We start from the raw sequence: 27,061 nt of genomic DNA on the forward strand, positions 1-27,061 counted from the left end.
TTCCAATGCAGGGGACGTGGGTTCAATCCCTGGTCGGGGAACTAAGATCCCACATGCCGTGGGGCAACTAAGCCCACACGCAACAACTGCTGAGCCCGTGTACTCTAGAGCCCGTATGCCACAACTAGAGAGCCCGCATGCCACAACTACTGAGCCCACGTGCCACAACTAGAGAGAAGCCCATGCACCGCAAACGAAGATCCCGTGTGCCGCGACTAAGACCTGGTGCAGCCAAATAAATAAATAAGTATATATTTTTTTTAAGTTCTAAAACTAGATTGTAAACAAATCGGGTGTATCCTTACAATGGAATATTATTCAGCCATAAAAAGAAATGAAGTACTGATATATGCTGTAACACTGATGAACCTTAAAAACATTAAACTAAGTGAAAGAAGCCAAATACAAAGACAACATTTTATATGATTCCATTTATATAAAATGTTCAGAATAGGCAAATCCTTAGAGACAGAAAGCATGTTAATGGCTGCCTGGGGATGGAGGAAAGGGTAGTGAGAAGTGACTGCTAACAGGATTGTGGTTTATTTGGGGGATGATGAAAATGTCTGGAATTTGACAGTGGTTATGATTGCACAACCCTGCTAATATATTTTTAAAAACCACAGAACTGTACCTTAAAATGGTGAATTTTATATGTGAATTATATCTCAATTAAAAATAATAAATTAAAAAAATTAGACTGTGGTGATGGTTGCATAACTCCATAAATATACTAAAAAACACTGAATTGTATATTTTAAACGAGTGAATTATATTTCAATAAATTTTTTTTAAAAAACAGAAAGATCCCTTTTCTCTACTATTTACTTTTATTTCTGGATTATAACACAATGCCAAGGTAGTCATAATTGGCCAGGAGCTTGACCAAAGACTGAGGCCCATCTTTTCCTTTGGAATGGCCAACCACTAGACATTAAACTTTATGCCCTTCCATTTTAAATGTTCATTTTCAAGACTGTCACCAAGTAAACCACAATGGTCAACCTACTCTTTCCTTAATTTCTACAATAACTCTTTTCTACCTGTTCAAAGTAGAGAACTCGCAAAAGCCTACATTTTCTTCTGTTTCAAGCATGAATACTTGCAAGAAAACAACTCAAATAATCTCTCACATGTTTTCTTCTGGCTTGGAATAATATGCCTTATCATAAGGTTGTTTGTTTTGTTTTTTAATCTAACATTTATTATGTGTGTGGTTTTTGGTTTTGGTTTTGTGACTGGGCATCTAAGTGCTTTACATGTATTAATTCATTTAATTACACAAGTTACTATCCAAGTTTCTGTATGTGGCCATAAATATTCCTTTGAATGTTCTTTGAAACCACTAAGAATTGCCAGAACCATAAGCTATAAGGTTCCCCAGAGTCTAACTTTTGAATAACTCTTCCAGGAACCAGTTTTGGTAACTCTGCCTCTGTGTAAACTGACTTGACTTCTGGGCAATGAAAGCTCTGGATCTTTAAGTCTAGTGTGCTACCATATGTCTATTCGAAGAGATCTAAATCCAGATTTCAAGGGGTTACTAACTAGAGCAATAGAGGCAGCACACCTAAAAAGATACATACAAAAGGTTTACCGGTGAGAACGATCCATACCTTGGTTATTGCAACAATTTCCTAATTGGCCTCACTGTTTCCAGTCTTTTCAAACTCCATATCATCCAACTGACTGTCCTAAAAAACCACTTTGTTACATCACTTTTCTGATCAAAATGTCTTTCTATTACCCTATTACCAACAAAGTCAAGTTCAAACTTCTCACTTTGGCATTCAAGGTCCTCCAGTATCTGGTCAACACCCACTTCAGCCAAACTGAATGTTCAACATATATCCCCTCCTTTCTGACTCTGTACCTGCCTGGAATATTGTCCCCAGCTTTTCTGTATATCTAAGTTCTCACAAATCCTTCAGCATTTTTCTGAACCACTTACCCAGCATTTGTCTTATTATTATAATACCACCTTTATATGTAGAGGCCCTATCTCCTCAACTAAGTTATGTCAACATCAAATACCACTATCTGAGGCGCCCGGAGTAACGTTCCAGGCATGTAAGGAATTAGAAAGAACGGTAATAGTACAGTAGGCACTCCATACATATTAGATAATGACAAATGTCATCTCCCCCTTTTAATCAACAAATTCCTGGTCAGCAGTAAACATGTCATTTGGTTTTTGTACACTACACAGTAATGACACATAGTGACTACCTAATAAATACTTTTTGGTGGGTATTAAATATTTATTTTTAACAAATACTGGTTCCAAGCTGATATTTTTTTTAGAGCATAAACACTTAAGAGAATCATCTACTTTTCCTTTGGGACTCATTTAAATTCATCAAAATGTATCTCCATTTTCTTGCTGAGCAAGAATAAGCAGGTCAGAACAGCTCAGAGCACCAGAAAAATATATTCCCCTAACTGATCAAAACCGATTTATCTGCTTCTTAGGTATAAGAGCCAAAGTATATCTTTTGGACTTTTTCCTTTATTCTTTATCACTACCACGCTACTGCTCTCTTTTGGAAAATAGATTTCCCCCATGGCTATTCTTGGCTCTCCTTTTACCAATTTAACTCTAATGGAGCAGCACCTTATCTTCCTCAAAAGACAGGCCTTGAGCCTTTCAGCCACGTCACACTGAGATCTGGTACTTTCATATCCTAACACGTGGTCTGGCAGGTGGTTTGAATGAATTTTCAGGCACCACATGTCTGTGCTTTTTGGCTTATCCCCAAAGAATCAAGAATGTTAACCGTTTCCAAAGATAAAAGTGAGCCCAGCATCTGGACATAATTAGAAAAACTGCACAAACAATTAGGATTTAGCCTCCACTCTGGCAGGATGACCTTGAATTATCTGTGCAACTGTGAGAAAAGTCTGAGGATCAAGATCTCTGCTCTTCTGCTGTAAATCCCACCCTAGAGGGAGATTCTGATAAATGCACAGTGAACCCCACTGATTATCTTTCAGGGATGGAAAAAAAAATCCAGTCAGTAATAAATTTCACAGTTTTAAGATAACAGTTTGAAACTTCACAAAGGAAGGCTCAGGTAGATTCAAAGTCTAGCCTTCTTTATAATCTACCATCTTATATTCTGAGCTACTGCTTAACAGATTCTCAAAACGTGTTATCCTGTTACCAAGGAATGTGAATCAATCTCTCTCTCTCCTCAGCACATTTTAAAAACATTACTGAAACTAACAAGTGACCTTCCTTTAGATCAACCATCTTCATGCCAGTGCTTAGACACAGAAGTGGAGGGTACAAACTAAAAAAAAGTAAAAAGCATGACTAGCAAGAGAAAAGGAGTTAGGATGTAGAAAAGTAGCTCAGGTTGAAGGAATTTTTAGGTCCAATGAAAAAAAAACACTGTCATACACTAAAAGATCCATTATTTACTATATACTTACTAACCCACTTACCATTTTTAAGCATTTCTATGCTAAGCGTTTTCCATATCTATCTCCTATCATCTTAACAACCTGACAAAACAGGAACTTTTATGCTTCACTTTTTCAGGATAGGAAACTGAGGCTCAAAACAGGAAATAGCTGGGGCTTCCCTGGTGGCGCAGTGGTTGAGAGTCCGCCTGCCGATGCAGGGGATGCAGGGGACGCGGGTTCGTACCGCGGTCCGGGAGGATCCCACATGCCGCGGAGCGGCTGGGCCCGTGAGCCATGGCCGCTGGGCCTGCGCGTCCATAGCCTGTGCTCCGAAATGGGAGGGGCCGCGGCAGTGAGAGGTCCGCGTACCGAAAGGAAAAAAAAAAGAAATAGCTTGTCAAAGCTGACAAAGTTTATAAAATTCTGAGCCAAGTTTCAAATCAAAGACTCTGATTCCAAAAATTAATGTTCCTTCCGGTACTCCTTTTTCTTTCTCCTACCCTTATTGAGAGATATGCTTCTAACCAAACTACGTTTTAAGTTTTAGCTTTGGTACATATAAGCACACTAATGCTATCTGAAATTCTCATATGATGCTGACGGTGAGTGGCAAAGATATATGGACACTTAATATTCTCTGATGATAGTTTTAAACATCCTGAGGGGATCTGAAATCAGACAGTAAGGTTATTGTAGTAAAAGAAGCATTAAAATACCTGTAGTACTTTATGTCCTAGTAACTGTCCTTGCAAATGTTATAATCTGAGTTAGAGAGAATGAGACAGAGGACACACAAGGGAGTCACTGTTAAAACAGTCCCCTTCAAAAAACTGCAGGTGGAAAGAAGATAGGCTGTGAGTCAAGAATTTCCATCTTACACAGCTCTGAAATTAGCATCTGACCGATGGTGTTGAAATAAAATCATTTTAACAAGATCCTGGACTTTGGTTTTAACATGAGGAAACTCACAGGAACAATAGGTGCCTTCGTGAGACCTAGGACTTTCTGGGAAACTATAAATACATAACGTTTTTAACACATAATACTATCACAGCAGTTTACCCAAAACATGGTTCTGAGTTGCTCTAACTTAATTATGCCACGATGCTTTAAGATTCTATTTCAAAGAGATTCATTAGAATACAATTAGAAATTTAAGTTTGAAATAGAAATCATCCACTCACTCCCTTTAGTTCACTGAGTCTAATTTAAAAGGCTTGAGTCAGTGGAAACAATCTTTCAATTCAGTGGTCCAAGTTCTGCATCCCCGGTGGCCTAATAAGCCGTGAGATAAGGAGGGGGAACCGGCTGCCATGTATCTCTTGGGAAGGCAGTGAGGACAAGAAAACCATATCATAGCCAATGAGTCTTGGAAGGGAGAACTGTTGCCTGTCAAATCTTTAGGAGATGAGGTACATATTTTAAGTGGCCATCCTTTGGCTTGTCATTTCCTCATTTGGGGCAAAAGCATTTAACTGCTAAACTACAAATTTATGCAATTCGGGATCAGTTGCTCCAGGATTTTTTTGTTATCTCTGCCTCTGAAAAAAGAACTTTTTTTGTTGTTTTCAAGGACACTTGATATTTAAAGTATTATTAAAGTATAGTAATGTAGTTTATTTGACAACATATTTTTAATATGTTTTGAAAGCTTGGATTCTTTCTCTACTTATAGAATTTCTCATTTTTGCTCCTAAATATCTTATTTGATAATGATCAACTAAAACAGGAGAAATTCTCTTCCTTTCAAAAAAAATGTTCGCTTGATAATGAAATGGTGAAATAATTTTTCTGCATATTAAAATACACCAACAAAAACCCCACAGATAATCTAATATAAAATACACGGATGGCAATATGTCCAAAATTTCATTATTTTCATAGCACTACTAATGATATTCAGTGTCCAACATATTACTTTGAATGACATTATTAATAATTAATATAACTGAATCACTTGGCTGTATACTTGAAACACATTCTAAAATACCTATACCTCAATTTAAAATATGGACACAATATAATTTTTTTCAATAAAAGGATTACTAATTTAAAAAATTAACATCTTCCTAAACCTGTGTGATATGCTTGGTTTTCTAAAGCACAAATTTCTGTCAATATTAATGACATGTAATAGCTGAATCAGTAAAAACGAGCAACCTCAAGATACTACTTTATTAGGCAACTCTTAAGATACTATTTTATTAGGCAACTCTTAAGTAAAACTCTTTCAAATTTATGAACTATCCCAAGTTAGCCTCTTGAGGTTTATTTCTAAAAGCTGAAAATCATGAATTAAAAATCATGTAATGTTTTATGTTGACATATCAGATATACAAAACCTTCCAATGTTACAAAGACTCTCCAGATAACCTTCACCCAGATTCCTCAAATGTTAACATTTTATCACATTTGCATTATACTTCAGTCAATCTACCTAGCCATAAAACCTTGTCTGTGTATTATCACAGCTATGAGTCTTGATAATCCAAACACCAACATCACAAAAGCCTGAGGTTTGAAGAGCCTAGAAATAGGTGTCAAAAGACAAGAAAGGCAGGCTTTTCACAATATTTAACAAGAAGCCCTCCACCACAGTAGCAATGAGGACTAGAAGTCAAAGGTTTGTCATCTAGGGTGACTTTAGACAAGACGCTGAACTTTTAACTTGAACCTCCTCATTCTGTATGGCAGGAAGCTCATAACTAGTGGACTTCCCATATCTCAGGGAAGGTGTGAAAGTCAAATATAAAAGGAACAATTCCCAGGAAGAGTTAACAATTTTAAATCTATATGCATCAGACAATGCAACCTCAAAATATAAAAGTCCTCCCCCCAAAAATATGTCTCAAAATTAACAAAAATTGACAAATCACAACCACAGAGTAACAATTTTAACATATCTCCCTCAGAAACCAAAAGATCAAGTATCAAAAATTAGTGGGGAATAGCTATATTTGAAGACAATTAACAAGCTAAATCTACTGTATATATATAGATTCCTACAAACAATTAGAAAACACACATTCTAAGGCACACAAACACTTAAAAATTACTGACGTACTAGGCCACAAATGTCGCAAGAAAACATCAAAAAACTGGTATCGGGGACTTCCCTGGCGGTCCAGTGGTTAAGACTTCACCTTCCAATGCAGGGGGTGTGGGTTTGATCCCTGGTTGGGGAGCTAAGATCCCACATGCCTGGCAGCCAAAAAACCAAAACATAAAACAGAAGCAATATTGTAACAAATTCAATAAAGACTTTTTAAATGGTCCACATCAAAAAATCTTAAAAAAAAAAAAACTGGTATCACACAGACTGTGTTCTTTAGCCACAATTCTCTGAAATTGAAAACTAAAAATAAGAAGTTAAAAAAATTCATAAAATTTGGTTTTTAAAAAGCACTTCTGAATAATTCATGGGTTAAAAAAGAAATATGTGATAAGCACAAAGCATCACAAGCTGGGAAAAAGTATTTACAACGTGCCACATATGAAACTTATGGGATGCAGTGAAAACTGAACTTAGAGAAAAAATTACGTTACCTGAATACATTAGTAAGCAAGGAAATTAAACAGCTAAGTGTTCAACTCAAAAATCAAAGAATAAAATTTAACAACAATTTTGATTAGAAAAGACATCTCTTAAACTAGAAATAGACCTGATAATGGGTACCTACACCAAACTTACTACAAAATCAAACTTGATGGTAAATTATTAGAAGAATTTTCTTTAGGATAAGGAATAAGACAAGAATGCCCATTACCACCTCTATTACTGCAGGTCTTAGTAAGATAGAAAAAATATATAAGTATAAAGATCAAAAGGAAAAACTAATTCACAGACTGTCTTCATAAAAACAAAAACTCCAGAAAACCTATTAGAACAAAAAAAAATCCATAAAAATTAATTTAACAAAAGATCTAAAACATCTTTATAGATATCATTATAAAGTTATCTACAGAAAGAAGATATAAGCCAAACAGATGGAAAGATAAACCATGTTCATGAACAGAAAGAATTAACATCATAAAGATGGCAATTCTGCCTAATTAATCTGTGTATTCAATGCAATTCAGTCAAAATCCCAGTGGTATTTTACAAAATTGGATACACCGATGCTAAAATTTATAAATTTATTTATTTTATTTATTTTTGGCTGTGTTGGGTCTTCATTGCTGCACGCAGGCTTTCCCTAGTTTCAGCGAGTGGGGGTTACTCTTGGTTGCGGTGAGCTGGCTTCTCATTGCAGTGGCTTCTCTTGTTGTGGAGCACGGGCTCTAGGCACGCAGGCTTCAGTAGTTGTGGCACACGGGCTCAGTAGTTGTGGCTCGCGGGCTTAGCTGCTCCGCGGCATGTGGGATCTTCCCAGATCAGGGCTCGAACCCGTGTCCCCTGCATTGGCAGGCAGATTCTTAACCACTGAGCCACCAGGGAAGCTCGATTGATTATTTTTTGTGTTTTAATAATTGATTGAGAATCTTTTATGTTTCTATGTCATTTGAATTTTAACATATCTAAATGCTAAAATTTACATGGAAGAATAATGATATAAATTTCAAGAGTAATCTGTATTGAAAGAAGAATAAAAAGGGGAAGGGGAATTTATTTTTGATAGATGGTCAAGGAAGGCCTGAGAAGGTAACAGGACCAAAGATCTGAATGGAGGGAGAAAGCGAGTCTTTCAGATGGAAGGAATAAAATGACTATAGTTCATACTGGAAACTAAAAAAAAATTCCTGATATATTAAATAAAGTCCTAAATGTGAACAGTAAAACTTTATAACCTTTAGAAAAAAAAATAGGAGACTGTTTCTAAGACATTTGGGTAGGAAAGAATTTCTTTTTTTAATTGAAATGTTGTCACCATACAATATTATGTTAGCTTCAGGTGTATTACATAATGATTTGCATACATTATGAAATGATCACCACAATAAGTCTAGTAAATATCTATCACCATATAAATTTATTACAATATTATTAAGAATTTCTTGGTTACCAAAGGGAAAAGGTAGGGAGCAGGGATAAATTAGGAGTTTGGGACTACTATATACAAAATAATCAACAAGGACCTACTGTATAGCACAGGGAACTCTACTCAATATTCTGTAATAATCTATATGGGAAAAGAATCTGAAAAAGAAGAGATATATTTATATGTATAACTGAATCACTTTGCTGTACACCTGAAACTAACACAACATTGTAAGTCAATTATACTCCAATATAAAATAAAAAATTTTTAAATATATTATTAAGAATTCTTAAAGAAGGCACAAAAAACATACAGTATAAGAAAATTCAGACCAATGTGACTTCATGAAAACAAAAGTTGCTTTCTAAGAAAATATCCTGAAAAATTAAAAGCGCAAGTCACAAGCTGGGAGAAAATATTTATAATGCACATAACTAATAAAAAATTAGTATCCAACATATAAAGAACCACTGCAAACCAATAACAAAAAAAGAAAGGAAAAGAAAAGAAAAAGGGCAAAGGCTACTCGCAAAGTAAGCATCAGACCTGTATAGTCAACACGGAAATAAATTAAACGAAAACTAAAGAGACTACACAAGAAAAGCTATAAACTGCCATCATTAATATTTATTTTGATACATAAAATAACTTTTCCCGGGCTTCCCTGGTGGCGCAGTGGTTGAGCGTTTGCCTGCCGATGCAGGGGACACGGGTTCGTGCCCCGGTCCGGGAAGATCCCACATGCTGCGGAGTGGCTGGGCCCGTGAGCCATGGCCGCTGAGCCTGCACGACCGGAGCCTGTGCTCCACAACGGGAGAGGCCCGCGTACCGCAAAAAAACAAAAACAACAACAACAACAACAAGATAATAACTTTTCCCAAGTCAGTTCTGCACAAGAATTTTAAGTTTTATTTTTTTAAATGTATTCAATTACTTTGTTAGGGCCATTTTAGCTGATGATAGGTTCGAAACTATATGCGTGGTACCACGCTGCAGAAAGAATACATCAGTTCTGGTTATGGTCTACTGAGAAATGTGGGAAGAGAAAGGAAAAGTTTAAACTATTTTGAGACGTTCTAACTGACTTCAGTCTTATTTGAACTTTGCCAAGTATGAGGTATCCAATCTCCTACCTAAAATAAAGACATTGCCCTAGTGCTGCTGTGGTTACTTAAAATAGATGTTAAAATAGAAATAAATAACAGTCTTGATCTAGAATGAAGCCTTCCATAGAAAGGGGATTTGTGGACACAAGTGGGAACACCATTTAAACTCATAACCTATGACAGAGCTCCCTCTGCTGGCCCAGAGAAAGTACAAGGACCCTGACACTGACACAGAACCTCTCAAGTCACCTCAGGAATGTGCCTTTCAAATAGTGAGGGCAAAGTTCTTCTACGGTCCTAATGCAAAAAAACCCAGTGACACAGACAAACAGGAGAAGCCTTCCAAAATCCCCAAACTGATAGCTTATCCAGACACGGGTTTTCAAAGTAGTGTGGACAATGGTTTACCTCTATGGTTCTGACAGGTATTCTTGGGGTCTCTCATAAAGCAATCAAATCACACCCCACTCTAACCCTCCCTCCAACTGCAATCTGATTCTTTATGGTAGATTCAGATATACACAACCAAAACATACTCCCTCAGATGTAACAAAATCATCAGAGGCAGGTTCCCTTTGAAAACCTTGTGCCCTTTGTGTCTGGAAATCCTGGGCAGACACAGAGCAAGGCTAGGTACTCAAACAACCAGCAAGGGACACTGCAAGCTGAGACTTGCCATCAGACGCCCTTGTAACATGAGCCTTGGTCCTGTCCCTTAACAACTTAATAAAGGGGCTCTGCTGAGGAGCAGGATAATGTAATGGTTAAGAGCATGAGCTTTGAAATCAAACGTATTTGGCTTCAGGTCTTGGCTCTTCTGTTACTCACTATGTAATCACGAGCAAGTTACTTAGTCTCTTGGCAATTCAGTTTCTGCTTCTGTAAAAGGCCGGGGGCAGGCTATGAAAACACCACACATCACGGTTGTAATGATTAAAATATATGAAATGCTTATAAAGGATTAAGCGCTGTACCTGGTAGATATTAAGTGCCTAATCATTAATGATTATTATTAACAGTTATAATGTCTATCTTCTTGGGTATAATAAATAATTTATATATAAAAAACAATTGTTTGACATGTACACACTGCTATATTTAAAATGGATAACCAACAAGGACCTACTGTATAGCACAGGAAACTCCGCTCAATATTATGTAACAACCTAAATGGGAAGAGAATTCGAAAAAGAATAGATACATATATACGTTAAAAAAAAAAAAACAACTGTTTCTTAAAAAGAAAAAAAAAGGTATCTTTGGAATCCCCTCAAAAGCCAGCACCAATCTTACCATGAATTTTCATGGGTTTTATATTATGGATCTAATGCCCATTAACATAAGGGTAGGCTTCCAGAACAAATCAGAAGTTCAGTAGAATGAAAGGACCATAGACTTTGGAGTTCTTTGAATTCCCAGCTCCCGCGTTTACTAGCCATGTGACCATAGCAAATGTTAGCCACTGAAAAAATCGCAATGTCTGGGTCAAACAGCTGATTAGACATGGCTCAAAAAGGAATTATAGAATTAGAAGATGAATCCAGGGCTAACACCCAGAAAGTGGCACAGAGAGATTTTAAAAAATGAAAAATATAAAGGAGAAATTGCTGTAAAGGGAAGAAACTAAGGATACTGATAGCTGCTATTAATCCTTGTGGAAGGTAAACTGGTACAAACCTTCTGGAGGACAATATGGCAATACCTGCACATTAAATTGTTCAAACACTTCTGGAAATTTTTCCTAGGAAACATTAAAAGGAAGGCAAAATTTATATGTAGGATGTTCCCTGCAGAGTTATTTGTACTAGTGAAAAACTGGAAACAACCAAAATGCCCAGCAATGGGTAAATGACCAAAAAACACTGTTAAGTGTGATAAATATAAAAAGGACTATGCAACAACATGAAAAATGTATATGCTTATTCAGGAGAAATTAATCAGAAATTAGAATATCTAAGCAAATTATTACCATATAGGAACTATACAGGCATATGGTCAAGAACACGAGTTCTTTGCTGGAGTAAGAGGACTTAGGGGTGAACTACTTTCTTTTGTAACAGTGCATTAATACTGTTGTAATACTGTTGGTATAAATAATTTTTAATACAGTAAATGAGAATAGAGGCATTTGAAATATCTAACTTTTCTAAGGTACTAGGTGAAACCCTATTTATTTTCACAAATTTTAACCTGTAGAAACTTCAGTTCTATATTAGTCACGAGTTATATAATTTTTATAAACAATTAGAGCTACAAGGGACAAGGAAAATAAAGAAGATTAATAACTCTTTATTTTTATTGATTAAGGCACTGAGGCCCATATAAGGAAAGAGAATTGTCCCACGTAACACAGATAGTTATTATCTAAGCCAAGCTTGGTCAGATAGTCTCCTTTAAATGTTTAGAAATCAATATGAAGAAGTGGTCTAATGTCTCAGATCTGCTTTGAATTAATTCAGTTTGTTGTTCTCTTTGGTGGAGAGCTGAAATATGATGGGCAGTGAGTTATTTTTGAAACTGGTTACATGTCAATAGGGGTCATGATATTATTCTGTGTAACTGTATATATTTTCATTTTCCATAATGAAAAGTTTCAATAGCTCCTAAAATAATGAGTAAAGATCTCAGAATTAAGTGGCGAATCTATCTAACTTGTGACTCAAAACTGAATTCCAAGACCTGAAACAGATTGTGAACTAAGTTTAGTTAACGTCACTTAGCTGTGACTGTTGAGGTTTTTTTAATGGGTTTTTCCCTCATGACTATAATAAAAGATTCATGTTTCTCATTAGACATGCTAAAACTATCCAAGCTCAGAAACTGAACAAACAACCCACTGAATTAATGAGCACTTAAAATATGAAAATTACATTTGGAACAAAATTAATTCTTTAAATTTAAAAAGGTGGATTTCCCATAGCACGTACATGCACAGCACATGTTAATGGGTCAGTCTAGTTATGTTACACAGGGATTATAATCATCTGCATAATTAAAGCCCTTAAAACAAGCCGAAGATATAGCATTCCAAGTCAACAGAAAGAAGTCAGCAGCTCACTGCTGCAAAACAAACCTTCCTAACAAATCACACGGGCTAGCTACTTAAAAGAGCAAAAGAGGGCTTCCCTGGTGGCGCAGTGGTTGAGAATCTGCCTGCTGATGCAGGGGACACGGGTTCGAGCCCTGGTCTGGGAAGATCCCACATGCCGCGGAGCAACTAGGCCCGTGAGCCACAACTGAGCCTGCGCATCTGGAGCCTGTGCTCCTCAACAAGAGAGGCCGCGACAGTGAGAGGCCCGCGCACCGCGATGAAGAGTGGCCCCCCACTCGCCGCAATTGGAGAAAGCCCTCGCACAGAAACGAAGACCCAACACAGCCAAAAATAAATAAATAAATTTAAAAAAAAAAAAAAAAAAAAAAGAGCAAAAGAAAAAATAAATTTAGTACGTATCATTCACTCAATAATTTACGTAACACCAAATCTTGAGTCCAGGGAATGAAACATACTGTAAGAACACATTTTTGATAAGAATTTAAAGAGAGACTAGCAGGGAGTGACAATGTTTTAATAAACTCTTTGTAAATATCCATTTTTAAGGCCATAAAAAACAGTGCAAGGAAGAAGAAGGGAAAAAAAAGGATTCTTAAGGCAATGCAGAATTCTAAGTCCTAATTTACAGGATACACTATGATATCGGCAGTATTTCTGGTGGGATTTTTTTCTCTGATAATAACTCTAGAAAATAATTTGGAAAATAAATAAAATTTAAAATACCTATAATCCCATTATCTACTTTTAATATTTGGTTTATTTTTCTCTGGCCTTTGGATTGGTTTTTTCAGTCTTTTTTCTATGTACATATTAACATGTTAATTTATCTTTTTACTTTTGTAAAGCTAGAATATAATTTCTCTATATCTTCAATTATTTTCTTGGGCCAAATTCCTAGAAGTGGAATTTACTGAGTGAAAGGCTTGAATTTTTTAAACTCTTGATATGCACTACATTCCGGAAAAGTTAGAACAATTTACACATCCATCAGCAGTATTACTACTCTTTCACCATTTGTATAATTCTGACCTGAAGCCAAACACAGATGATGAGCCTTGGTCCCAAAATAGAAAAAAGAAAACAAGAAAACCTTTTCCCTTCAAAAACAAAGGGTTGGTTATAAATACACAGACCTGGAAGGTGAAAATTCAAGAGGGCTGCCTGAGATCTAAAGCCCTGGAACGGTGTGTTCTAGCCGCAATAAACCAGCTGCAGTTGCCCTGAACTCACTGCCACTTGGACTTTGTGGACACGGCTCCCTCTGCTGGAACATCTCCACCCACCCTACTCACTGCAAACCTTCCTGCCTTTTTCCTCCAGAAATTTGTCAGTAATCCCCAGTCTAAATTAAATACTCTTTCACTCTGCTTCGCCAACACCCTCAGATTACCTGTTTTAAAGCCCATTTCATATGCTGAAGTGTAATTAAATGGTCAGTCCCACAGACTAGACAGTGACTTCCTTCAGGGCAAGGACTGTTTCTTCATTCCCTGCTGTATCCTCAGCATCTAGCAAAGTACCTGGGATACTGAAGAGAAATTTATTGAATGAATTAATCAATCACAAAGCAGTAGGTCTAAAGCAGTGGTTAGAGAACTTTTTCTGTCTGTAAAGGATCAGACAGTAAACATTTCAGGCTTTGGGGGCCAATGGTCTCAGTCACGACTGCTCAGTTCTGCCTTTGTAGTGCAAAAGCAGTCACAGACAATAGCAAATGAATGGACATGGCTGTGTTCCAATAAAACTTTATTGCTAAAGCCAGGTGTCAGGTCAGATTTGGCCTGTGGACCATAGTTTGCCAATCAGTCCCTGGTTTCGAGGAAGAAACTCTAAATTTTAAAAAAAGGAAGGAAAATATTACTTATATGTGGAATCTAAAAAAGTGGTACAAATGAACTTATTTACCAAACAGAAATAGTCACAGATATAGAAAACAAACTTTTGGTTACCAAGGGGGAAAGGAGAGGGGAGGGATAAATTGGGAGATTGGGATTGACATATACATACTAAAATATACAAGATAGATAACTAATAAGGATCTACTGTATAGCCCAGGGAACTCTTCTCAATACTCTGTAATGACCTATACAGGAAAGGAATCTAAAAAAGCGTGGTTATATGTATATGTATAACTGATTCACAGCAGAAATTAACACAACATTGTAAATCAACTATATGCCAATAAAAATTAATTAAAAATAAAGTAAAAGGAAAGAAAAAAAAAAGATGATGAAAAGATCATAGAGACAATGCTTTAAACCTACGCAAAGCTCAGGCTAAATTGTATGTTTAGAACTCAATTATTATTACCACTTTGTACTCCCAAATTCCTTTTCTCCATGGCTTGGTCTGTAATGCACAGAGTAAAGGGAAAGGAAACAACTGAAGGGAGAGGAAAGGATGGCCCTCTTCAACGGGAACTGAGCACAGGTGTTAGGCCTCAGTCATAGGCCAAGTAAAAATGATCAGCAGCATAAGAAAAGCAGCAGAGATGGGTTTACACTAGAAGGGACTGGATAGGACTCTTCAATTTGTACATTCATCCTTAACAGATTGACTGAGAATTGGTAAGTCTGGTTTAGACACACAGAGTACCATGAAAACAGACTAAGATAATATGTATGATCAATAGCTCAGAATTTCACTACACTTTGAATTATGCATCAAAACAACGTATGTGCTACGTAGAAGTAAAATGTATAATAATGAAAGCACAAAGGAGAGGAGGGAGAAGCAAAAGAAGATATGCAAATGACCAAGAAATACATGAAAATATGCTCAAAAGCATTAGTCATTAGGAAAATGTAAGTTAAAACCACTATGAAATACCACTACACACCTACTAGGTCGTCTACATTTACAAAGCCTGCCCATACCAAGTGCTGGCCCAGATGTAGAACCATTGGAACTATCATACATTGATCGGGGCAATATAAATTAAAGTCACTTAATCACTTAAATCAATAACAATCACTACAAATTAAACAAAAATAAAATAAACAATCACTTTGGAAAAAAGAAACAAAAAACAAATGTATGTGCTCACCTCCACAGATCAAGTAAAAGAAGGAAAAAGTGACAACATTCAATGAGAGAATGGCCATTCTGGTTTGAAAGTCAATCCCTTCTTGTTGTTGATGCTTTCCTGCCTCTGATTCCACATGCTGGCTTCCTCCCTCCCCGAACCCTCCACTGCTCCCCCAACTCTCCAACACTCTTACTCCTTTGACTGTGACAACAGACAGGAGCTTCAAGACTGAGTCCATGTGGACCATGAGAATCTGCTCTCTGGAATGTGCGTGGTCTGCCTGCGAAGTTAGTCTGTTCTATCAGAGCCTTACTTTTCATAGTGCCTTCCTCTTCCTCCTCCTCTGAGTTGATCACCATGGTGCCCAGCTGAGATGGCAACGTGTCATCATGTTCAATCATAGTATTGGCCCCGTCACTCATGGTGCTGGCTACTCGGACAGTGCCCATCTCGTCCCCCGCTGCTCGGACCATCGTGCCAGAATCCATTTCATCCTCCTCCTGGAAAAGGACGAAATCTCAAATGAGGGCTAATTTGATCAAAAGATTGAGTTTTCTGTATGTATAGCTGATTCACTTTGTTGTGGAGCGGAAGCTGACACACCATTTGAAGCAATTATACTCCAATAAAAAAAAAAAAAGATTGAGTTTTCTGAATTACTCTTACTATCTTGGTGCAAATATTTCTGGATTTGATGCTTACTTGGGTTCTAAACCCAACTTGTAGAACCGAGAGCACTCTTTTTTAATTGAACTATAATTGATGTACAATATTATATATGTTACAGGTGTAAAAGACATTGGGTCACGATTTTTAAAGGTTATACTCCATTGACAGTACTCTCATTCAACCAAAGAAGATCATACATATGTAAAGTCTACATATTTAGTATGGATCCTAGACTCCCCAAAAGGGCCTGGGAAAATCCAGTCTCAGACCTGAGCATTCTCTTTCCTGAATAAAAAGCTAAACTGAAGAAAAGATATGGAGGCAAAAGAATAAAATGTGGAAGTGTCTGAGGAAGCACTGGGAGACGAACAGACACAGATCCAGCAAGCCTCTAGCAAGCCCTGGTCCCAGGCAGGACACAGTCAGCAAGAAGAGCCTCCAGTTCCAGGTGGAACCCACATCTCCAACTCATCTTACCTGGCTGGCAATCATGAAATAACAAGCACTGATGCCCAAGGCCCACCACAACGCCTGCCACTGCCACTCACTGAGTTTTCTTCATCGTCCTGGTCCACCTCCCGCTGCTGGGCTTCCTGACGTTTCAGCTTCACGTCCATGGCTTCGTTAATTAAATCCCGCAGTATGGACACTCCTTTGGCACTCTTGACAAATGGGTGCTTAGCAAGAAAGTTGAAGACGGTTTATATGGCATCAGTGCCAAAACACTGGCTGGCACACAGTAGGCACTTGACAATCTTTGTTGAATCAATAAGTGAATCTACTCTTTCTCTTTATGCTTTGGACTACAGCTAACCCACACTTGCTTTATAATGGTGAGCAGGTGCATACAGGCTTGGCCCACCTTTTCTGGCTTGGCTGGAATGTTTCCTCTATTTCTCTCTACCAACTTTGGAGATTCTCAACAGGCTGGCATTGCCCCCTAGAGGAAGTTCTGTAAACATCTTGGGAGCTTGTTGCTACAATGTTTGGAGAACACAAACTACATGGGACATAGGAAAGGGGGCAGGGACACAAGTAATCCCGTAACGTGTGGAACAGTCTTATACAACAATGAACCATAGCAAATTCTCCATATCTTTAAAATGTCTCAGAGTACATATACACTCTGATAAATAATGCTGACGAACTTCTTTAAGAGATAAGCGAAAAGTCTAGTAATTTGGGAGGTGATTCTGGAGAGGGGGCTTAAGCGGAATAAAGACATTGTTCAGAAATCACTGAATAGTTTACTCCTCCTGCTTGTTCTTTCTACTCAATGTCCTATAACATTTCCAACTATGTATTTAGGTAAAAAGGATTTTAGTGCCAAAGTGTAGTTACTACAGAAATACTAAAATTGGGCACTAATATGTAACAGATGTAGGCCCCAATATTATTCAATCTGCAAAGATACTTGAAACACAGGGATATTGCTGACTCTCCTTCATAGAAATAGTTTAAAGTTTTTAATGTTAATACCATCTTATATTTTTGTTGTCTGCCTTTGTAACACAGTAAGAAATCTATACTGTGAAAGTTACATGTGGAAATTCTTTTTTTTTGGGTGGGGGAGCATTGCCTATTGTTTTCCAAACTTATTCTGACATTGCCCTCAGTGTTTATCTGTAATCCATTCTCTGTTCCCCAGCACCCACCAGAGGATATGGGCTCCAAGGTCTTTGCAAGGACCCTAGAAGCGGACAGTATACCTCAACGTGTGGTACGATCGAAATACAGAAGATATCTTGTTCATAAAACTGCATCAGTACCTCATCCAGGCAGGAAAAGAATTTGCCACTGCTCTTGGAAATAAGACCCAGCTCATTTGCAAGAATATCGTATTTCCTTGTTCTCTCCACTGGGCAAGTCTATAAGATCATTTCCCTCCTCTTATATATAAATGGGTCTGCCCTGTTATTACTTAACATTAGATTTCTGTTAGTGTCCATCCACTCGTTTTCCTGTGCTTCTTGAATGGAATGGTTTCTGTTCTTCTTACTGTTCTTAAATCTAAACTCATTCATGATGCTAGATACAGTTGTCTCATTACCTCATTATGTCTATAACTTGAAAAGCTGGAGCATTTCTATATTGACATTTGTATTATTATAAATTATTATTCTTATATTTCTCCATCATAGCACCAACATTACCCTGATTCTTTTTAAATTTTGGGCATAAACAGATTTTAGCATCTATGAGTTTCATTCCAAAAGGATTATAAATGTTAAAAAAAATATGCATTGGTTATAAAAAGGGGGCATTGGATCTGACATGACTGAAAACCATTGGCCTAGCTCAGTAATAACAGCAGGTATTTGTCAAATCCATTATATATTACCTTTATTATGTGTAAAGCATTGTTCAAAGTCATACATATTATATCACTTAATCTTCACAACCAACTATGGGGCAGGCACTTGATCTCCACTGTATAGATAAGAAAACTAAAGTAACAGAGAGGTTATGTTACTTGCCCAAGGTCATAGAGCTAGCAAACAGGGAGCTATGATTCAAACCCCAGGACAGGATCGAGAATCCAAGCTCCTAACTATTAAGCATACTGCCCGCCAAACCCCACCCATCCTTCAAGGCCCAAGCACACAGGTTACCTCCTCCAGGAAAGCAGTCCTGGTATCTTTAGTCCAAAGTGGCCTCTTTCCACCCTGAGCTACAACAGCACCTACCATTACTCCCAGTTCTCTGTCAGAACTGGGTATCTTTAATGGAACTCCTGCTTTGGGATCAAAAAGACTTAGGTTCTAATCCTGGCTTCGCTGTTTACCAGCTAAGTGGCTCTAAATGAGTTAACTCTCTAAGTCTTCATTTTCTCACCTATAAAAGTAAATTAATACCCCTCTCTCACAGGGTGTATGTGATGATTAAATGGCACAACATGCAAAGTATCTAGCACACGGTAGGTGCTCAATAAATGTCAGTTCCTGTTCTCTAATCCCATAGAGCCCTGTATTTTCTTATTATCTTGTTCAATGATTTAACTTTATTCTCTGTCTTTTCTAAGCAGTTACATTCAAAGGGAATATTTTATACCTCTTTACCATCTCCATGTAGGTGGGTTAACAGCATCTTTTGGTCAGCCTGTGAATGAAACAGGAAGAGGCAGCACCCCAGAGTGACTCATACCTGTAGGAGTTGAGTGGCCGTGGCTCTCTGCTCAGGGCTCTTTATGAGACACTGCTTCACAAAATCCATGAAGCTATCTGACCACAGTTCTGGTTTTCGGAATGTGGGAGGTGGGTTGGTAGGAATCATGAAGATTGCCTAGTTTTAAAAAAAAAAAAAATTGGCAAAATAAAAGTGATGTTCCAATAAAAATATGACCGGAAATACATTTGGAGTTTGATAAAATGATTTTTCTCTTCTCCACTAAAGCACATCCAAATTACAACAAAAATCCAGGTATCTCAAAGTAGATCACTATAACAAATATAATAATAGTGAAAATGTTTGAAATATTGCAAGAATTACCAAAATGTGACACAGAGACACAAAGTGAGCAAATGCTGTTGGAAAAATGGCGCTGATAGGGACTTCCCTGGTGGTCCAGTGGTTAAGGATCCGCCTTCCAATGCAGGGGACGTGGATTCGGTCCCTGGTCAGGGAACTAAGATCCCATGCTATGGGGCAACTAAGCCCACACGCCGCAACTACTGAGCCCGCATGCTCTAGGGCTGCGTGTCACAACTAGAGAGAAGCCCGCACGCTGCAACGAAGGGCTCACATGCCGCAACTAAGACCCAACTCAGCCAAACAAATAAATTAATTAATTTTTAAAAATAGTCTTGAAAAAGAAAAATTGCACTGATAGACTTTCTTAACACAGGGTTGCCACAAACCTTCAATTTGTCAAAAACCCAATAGAGTGAAGCACAATGAAATGAGGTATGTCTGTATTATTTATTGAGTTTCCAATAAAAGAGGTACAGTTTTTTAAAAACATAAAACTCTTGGGGCTTCCCTGGTGGCGCAGTGGTTGAGAGTCTGCCTGCCAATGCAGGGGACACGGGTTCGAGCCCTGGTCTGGGAGGATCCCACATGCCACAGAGCAACTAAGCCCATGCGCCACAACTACTGAGCCTGCGCTCTAGGGGCCTGTACTCTGCAACAAGAGAGGCCGCGATAGTGAGAGGCCTGCATACCGCGATGAAGAGTGGCTCCCGCTCGCCGCAACTAGAGAAAGCCCTTGCACAGAAACGAAGACCCAACACAGCCAAAAATAAATAAATTAATTAACTAAAAACAAACAAACAAAAAAACCCCATAAAACTCTTTGCAATAGTCAGCTTAAATTATATTCTTTAAATCTAAAAATATAACGAGTAAATCTTCCCACCCTTCTCCACTCTGCCCCCCCAAAAGACAGGAGCTTATCTTTGGGCACATGAATACTTTTTTAAAAACTGGGGGCTTCCCTGGTGGCGCCGTGGTTAAGAATCCACCTGCCAATGCAGGGGACATGGGTTCGAGCCCTGGTCTGGGAAGAGCCCACATGCCATGGAGCAACTAAGCCCGTGTGCCACAACTACTAAGCCTGCGCTCTAGAGCCCGCGAGCCACAACTAATGAGCCCACGTGCCACAACTACTGAAGCCCACGTGCCTAGAGCCTGTGCTCCGCAACAAGAGAAGCCACTGCAATGAGAAGCCCGCGCACCGCAACAAAGAGTAGCCCCCGCTCACCGCAACTAGAGAAAGCCCACACGCAGCAACGAAGACCCAATGCAGCCAAAAATAAATGAATACAATAAATAAATTTTAATAAATAAATAACTGTTAAGTCTATTAATAGAAGGACTACTTAATCAGAAGAGAGGAGGGGCTGAGTTGGGCGGTATGGAGAAGACTACGGAGCCACTGAAGAAGGTAGGGTCAAAGGCTTGTAACAGTGCTATCATGAGGGGTTCTAGGGGTGGGGAAAGCCTGGAAACTGCTTAGCGTAGCTACACTGAAGGAGTTTCAATGGAGACTGAACCTACGGGCCCTTCATACTCTAAAAGTGGATGGAAGTTGGAGAGTACAGAGCCTCCAGAACTTACACATGTAAATACCTGTAAGGGCCAGGCAGGAAAAAGACAACAAATGAATCAGACTGGGTGTCAGTGACATAAGTTTAAAAAAATAGTCCCCTTTCCTCTCAATACTACTATAAAAAACATTAGAGAAAACACTGCAGTAAGTGATACTTGGCAAATAGGGAATCATGGAGACTGATAAAGTGGCAAGACCATGCCCCGTATAAAGGAGAGGACTGCTGCTCAGCTCCAGTTAGTGTTGTTATGTTAAAATGTGAGCACCTGAACTATTAAAGACATACACACTGTACAAGTCAACCACGCATTTCCTGGCCCACGTCCTACCACAGGGCTACTAATACACAACCTCTAGAATGGAGAGGGGTGGATTACACCTGACTTCATTAGCGACTACAACTAGTGGAAGTGTATCATCATCTGAAGTCTAGACTGACATATCAATTATTTACAATTAATTCATTTATGGTTTGGTACCCAACCAAGTAAGTCATTTAACTAAGTTTCTAATGATCACTGGTAACTAACCACCCCACTGGTTTTCTGTCCATTTCCTTACCCTCATAGGATGGATATCGGCATATGGGGGCTTTCCTTCAGCCATTTCTATGGCTGTTATTCCCAACGACCAGATGTCTGCCACACAGTTGTACCCAATTTCCTGAATCACTTCTGGAGCCATCCAAAATGGTGTCCCTATCACTGTATTTCGCTTGGCCATGGTATCCTAAAATAGAAAGGAGAGAGGTCAACACTAAGCGATAAAACTGTTGAGAAAAAGAGTCCCTTCCAGCAATAAGAAATGTCTTAGACTTGAAATACATACACAAACCATACTCAAGCATGATTTTTTTTTTTTTTTTTTTTTTTTTTTTTTTTTTTTTTTGCGGTACGCGGGCCTCTCACTGTTGTGGCCTCTCCCGTTGCGGAGCACAGGCTCCGGACGCGCAGGCTCAGCGGCCATGGCTCACGGGCCCAGCCGCTCCGCGGCATGTGGGATCCTCCCGGACCGGGGCACGAACCCGTGTCCCCTGCATCGGCAGGCGGACTCTCAACCACTGCACCACCAGGGAAGCCCCTCAAGCATGATTGATCAAGCAAGTCACAGAAGAAATTCAAATGACATAGAAACATAAAAGATTCTCAATCAATTATTAAAACACAAAAAATAATCAATCGAGCTTCCCTGGTGGTGCAGTGGTTGAGAATCTGCCTGCTAATGCAGGGGACACGGGTTCGAGCCCTGGTCTGGGAGGATCCCACATACCGCGGAGCAACTAGGCCCGTGAGCCACAACTACTGAGCCTGCGCGTCTGGAGCCTGTGCTCCGCAGAAAGAGAGGCCGCGATAGTGAGAGGCCCGCGCACCGCGATGAAGAGTGGCCCCCACTTGCCACAACTAGAGAAAGCCCTCGCACAGAAATGAAGACCCAACACAGCCAAAAATAAATAAATAAATTAATTAATTAAAAAATAATAATCAATCAATTAATGAAACACTAAAATGAGATTGATTACTAATAACTATTGTTGATAATAGCATAGATTAAAATACAGGCACTAAAATACAATGTTATAGGAGCATAAACTGATACAATGTTTTAGTATGCAACTTGGCAATATTTATTAACTTTATATGTCCATATCCTTTGATTCAAATCTATTTCTAGAAATGTATCCTATATGTAAGTACCCCAAGATATATGCACAAGTACTGTAGAAATATTTGTAATAGAAGGGGGAGAAAAAAGAAAAGGAAACAACACAACTTACTTCCAACTAAAGGAAGTAAGTTAAATATAATACATATCCATACAATGAAAAAAAAGGACCTAGATACACTTTTCTGACATGGAAAAAATGTACAAGACACATTGTGAAGCAAAAAACTTATGTTCAAAATTATATATAATACAGCCTTGTCTTTGTAAAAGAAAAACAATGATCAAAACAACAATAAAACAACAACCAATAATAATAAACGTTGTTATATGGATAGAAAAAAAAATCTCCAAGTAATATACACCAAACTATTAACAAGAGTCATATCTGGAAGACAGAATTACAAAAGACTTTTACTTTCCATCCCATATACTTTTGTAACACTCAGCTGCATTATGTGAGTGTATATTACATGTACAATCAGGAAATTTTAAAAAGAGAAAATTTAAAAAAGAGAAAATATGTGTGTACATATAGTACAAATATGATTTTCTTTTTTATAATATATATATATTTTTATATAATATTATACTGTATATATATATATAGTCTTACTTTGGGGTTTAAATAATATATGAATATAGTACACATGGGCAAATAACTACTTGCATACTTTCCCAGAATAGCATGGCCCTAATGAAAGAGAACCTTTCTAGAATTCCTGTGTTTTAGGAAGAGAAGGATTTTTAAACAGAACTAAATAGACAACAGGACTTCCCATCATCATCACCCATGTTCCTTCTAAAATGTCTATCACTTAAGTTAGGTTATGCCAGTCAGGAGCAAACAACAGGTAATATTTTTAAATTGATCTCACTTTGTCAGTCCTATGTAAAATATTAACAAAGGAACTAACTTACTGCTTAAGTCATTTCCTTTGCTCTGAAACTTCAAATTTGCACCATTCAAGTGGTGACAGTCAATGTTGTTGTCAAGGTTTATTTCCAATTAGAAATGGATATCTGGATAACTAAACGTTTTTTGAACATTAAGAGTAATAAGTAGATACTAACCTAACTAGATCTGTATTACAAAGTTATATTAGTATAGTTGCATAGCAATGGAAAATATTAAGTCCAGGAACAGATTATGGTATACAAACACACACATACCCCTGTATGTATATAAATGTATAATTTGAAGATACGATTAAAACATCATTTTTAAATCAGCAAGCAAAGGATAGATTATGGGGGGAAAAAACCACTGGGCAACTGTCTATTCATTTGTAAGATTCTACAGTTAAATTCCTACCTTATGCTTTCACCAAAGTAAGTTCAAATAGGATGAAAATTTAAATACAAAGAACAAAATCCAAAAAGTACTAAAGGAAAGTATAGATGAATAGCTATACAATGTTGAAGGAGAAAAGGACTTTTAAAGCACAACATCATGAAGATGGCAATATTTTCCAAATTGATTTACGATTCAACACAACCTCAACATAATTCAATTCAATCCCAACCAAAATCTCAACGACGTCCCACTGTTTGTGCTTTTACTGTCATATCCAAAAAATCACTGCCAAGACCAATGCCAAGGAGCATTTTCCCTATGCTTTCTTCTAGGAGTTTTTGGGTTTCAGGCCTCATATTTAGGTTTTTAATCCATTTTGAGTTAATTTTTGTGAGTGGTGTAAGAAAGGGGTCCAGTTTCATTCTTTTGCATATGAATATCTAGCTTTCCCAAGATCATTTATTGAAGAGACCATCTTTTCCCACTGAGCATTCTTGGCTCCGTTGTCAAATATTAGCTGACCGTATAAACATGAGTTCATTTCTGGGCTCTCGATTCTGTTTCATTGGTCTATGTGTCTATTTTTATGCCAATACCATACTGTTTTGATTACTTTAGCTTTGTAATAGAGTTTGCAATCAAAAAGTGTGAAACCTCCAGCTTTGTTCTCCTTTCTCAGGACTGCTTTGGCTATTTGGGGCCTTTTGTGGTTCCATATGAATTTTAAAATCTTTATTTTCTATTTCTGTGGAAAAAGTCTCAGTTACTAAATGCAATTGATATTTTAAATTGTAGTATCTTTTACACAGCACCAGGAGATTTTTTTTTCAATTTGGTTTCCTTATTAAGATTGCAATTTAGATAATACTGTTTAGTACTGTTTACTTATGTGCTAACAACAAAATCTTTGGAAGGGCCCACAAATCACAGTATGGAATAAGTTCCTGAGTTTTTTTTTAATATCAAAGCAATTTTTGTGCTGTTGCAATACCTATGAAACTCCCTAACATGTTCCAGGCAGATTTAAAATTTTTAAAAATAAAATCTGTATATAATACCAGCTCTAAACGAACAAACTATATATGTATATATTTTTCTACTACCCAAGAAAAATGACAGATAACATTGTTGCAAATTTTAGTATATATCTGTCCAGAACTCCTTCTATTTTTCTACACATATTTCACATACATTATCTGATTTTACAAAATCAGATAACTTTAGACTTCCAGTTTTAAAGCAAGGTTTATTTCACTGCCATGCACTACTGAGGTAGGAGGAAAATCAAGAGTCTGTATTCTGGAACCAAATGAGGAGAGTGTTTTCAGTAAAGCCAACTGCTACCTGGAGGCTGAATGAGATGACATTCTGTCTTATTCAAGGAAAGCCATTTAGATTTAATTCTTCTTCCTTTTATAAATATGATGATGTAGCCCAATAGAATTTAAACTTCTACTCCATTATTTCCTGTTTTTGTTTTTATCTTTATCAAAGCTAAACAAAGTTAAACTATGGACCTGAAGTCCAGGAAAGGATCTAAAATAACCTACCAGCTCCTTTGTAACCTATTGGTACATTATTTAATTTTTTACAATTCAATTACATCAAATATTATATTTTTAAATAAATAAATAAAAGGAACTCCTTCTCAAGGAAGACCTGAAAGTTACCTACACAAGTAACATTTTTACTTACTGTAAGCTGACCTGCTACCCCAAAATCTGCAAGCTTGGCATGACCTTCTGTATTTAGCAAAATATTTCCTGCCTTGATATCTCGGTGTATTTTTCTCATAAAATGAAGGTATTCCAGTCCCTTAAGTGTTGACTGTAATATTGTAGCTATTTCATCTTCTGTTAACTGAAAAAAGAATGAGAAGTTAAAATGCTATTAGTTTACATCAGCACATTTGAAAAAGGAAAAAAATAAATAAGACCCAAACTCCTTTCCTAGAATACACAATCTTATTCAACGTGTGAACAGCATTTGACAGCTTATAATACCATTGCTATGCTGACCACTCCCAAGGTTGTTTTTCCAGCCCAGATCTCTCCCCAAATATCAGATTCATATATTTGCCCACACAACACCTCCAGATGAATACCTAACAAGCACCATAAGCATAACATGTCAAAATCAAATTCTTTATTTTTACCACCACCCTATCCCTTTCTTTACCACCCACTCACCTACTCTACTCTTCCCATGGTCTTCTCTCTCTCAGTAAAAGGCAATTTCATTCTTCCAGTTGCTCTGGCCAAAAACCTTGAGGTCATCCTTGGCTCTTCTCTATCTTCAAAATATATGCAACTATATCCTCTGTAATCACCCAGATCCAAGCCACCATAATGCCCTGCCAGAACTATTCTAATAATCTCCTAACTGGTCTCGTTGCTTCTTCCCTTGACCCTTTACATTGTATTTTCCACACAGCAGCCAGAATGAACCGTTTAAAATATAAGCCATATCTGCTCAAAATCGTCCAGTGGCTTTCTAAGTCACTCAGAATTAAAGCCAGTCCTCACCAAGGTCTTACCTTATCTGGCTCCCAGCTACCTTCATCTTCTATCACCTTCTACCTTGCTCATCCTGTTTCAGCCACACAGGCTACCCTGCTATTCCTTGAACACTCTAAACACACTACCACTTCTGGGCCTTTTTATCTGTTCTCTCTGCCTGCAGTGCCCTTCAACTAGATTTCTGGATGAGTGAGTCCCTTACTTCACTGTCTCTGCCCAAATGTCACCTCATCAGAAAATCAGAGAGGCCTTTGCTAGCTCCGTCCATTCCTAGACTGTTCTCTATTCCCTTAT

The 27,061-nt window shown here is 37.7% G+C and overlaps 1 protein-coding gene across 4 annotated transcripts in view; it reads right to left on the reverse strand.

Moving 5' to 3' along the window:
• The window catches only part of STK4 (serine/threonine kinase 4), an 89,661-nt gene that overhangs the window by 45,738 nt on the left and 16,862 nt on the right, over positions 1–27,061 (reverse strand). For all 4 annotated transcript variants that reach the window (XR_004345923.1, XR_004345922.1, XM_032606474.1 and 1 more), the window contains 5 exons: positions 25,944–26,108; positions 21,851–22,018; positions 19,387–19,524; positions 16,791–16,919; positions 15,887–16,073 (listed from right to left, as the gene is read on the reverse strand). Coding sequence is in view for 2 of the 4 variants with exons in the window: in XM_032606474.1 (XP_032462365.1) it covers positions 15,887–16,073; positions 16,791–16,919; positions 19,387–19,524; positions 21,851–22,018; positions 25,944–26,108 (787 nt within the window). In the remaining 2 variants the exon portion in view is untranslated. The remainder of the gene's footprint in view (positions 1–15,886; positions 16,074–16,790; positions 16,920–19,386; positions 19,525–21,850; positions 22,019–25,943; positions 26,109–27,061) is intronic.

This window comes from Phocoena sinus, chromosome 15 (assembly GCF_008692025.1).
Source record: "Phocoena sinus isolate mPhoSin1 chromosome 15, mPhoSin1.pri, whole genome shotgun sequence".
NCBI classification, from domain to species: domain Eukaryota; kingdom Metazoa; phylum Chordata; class Mammalia; order Artiodactyla; family Phocoenidae; genus Phocoena; species Phocoena sinus.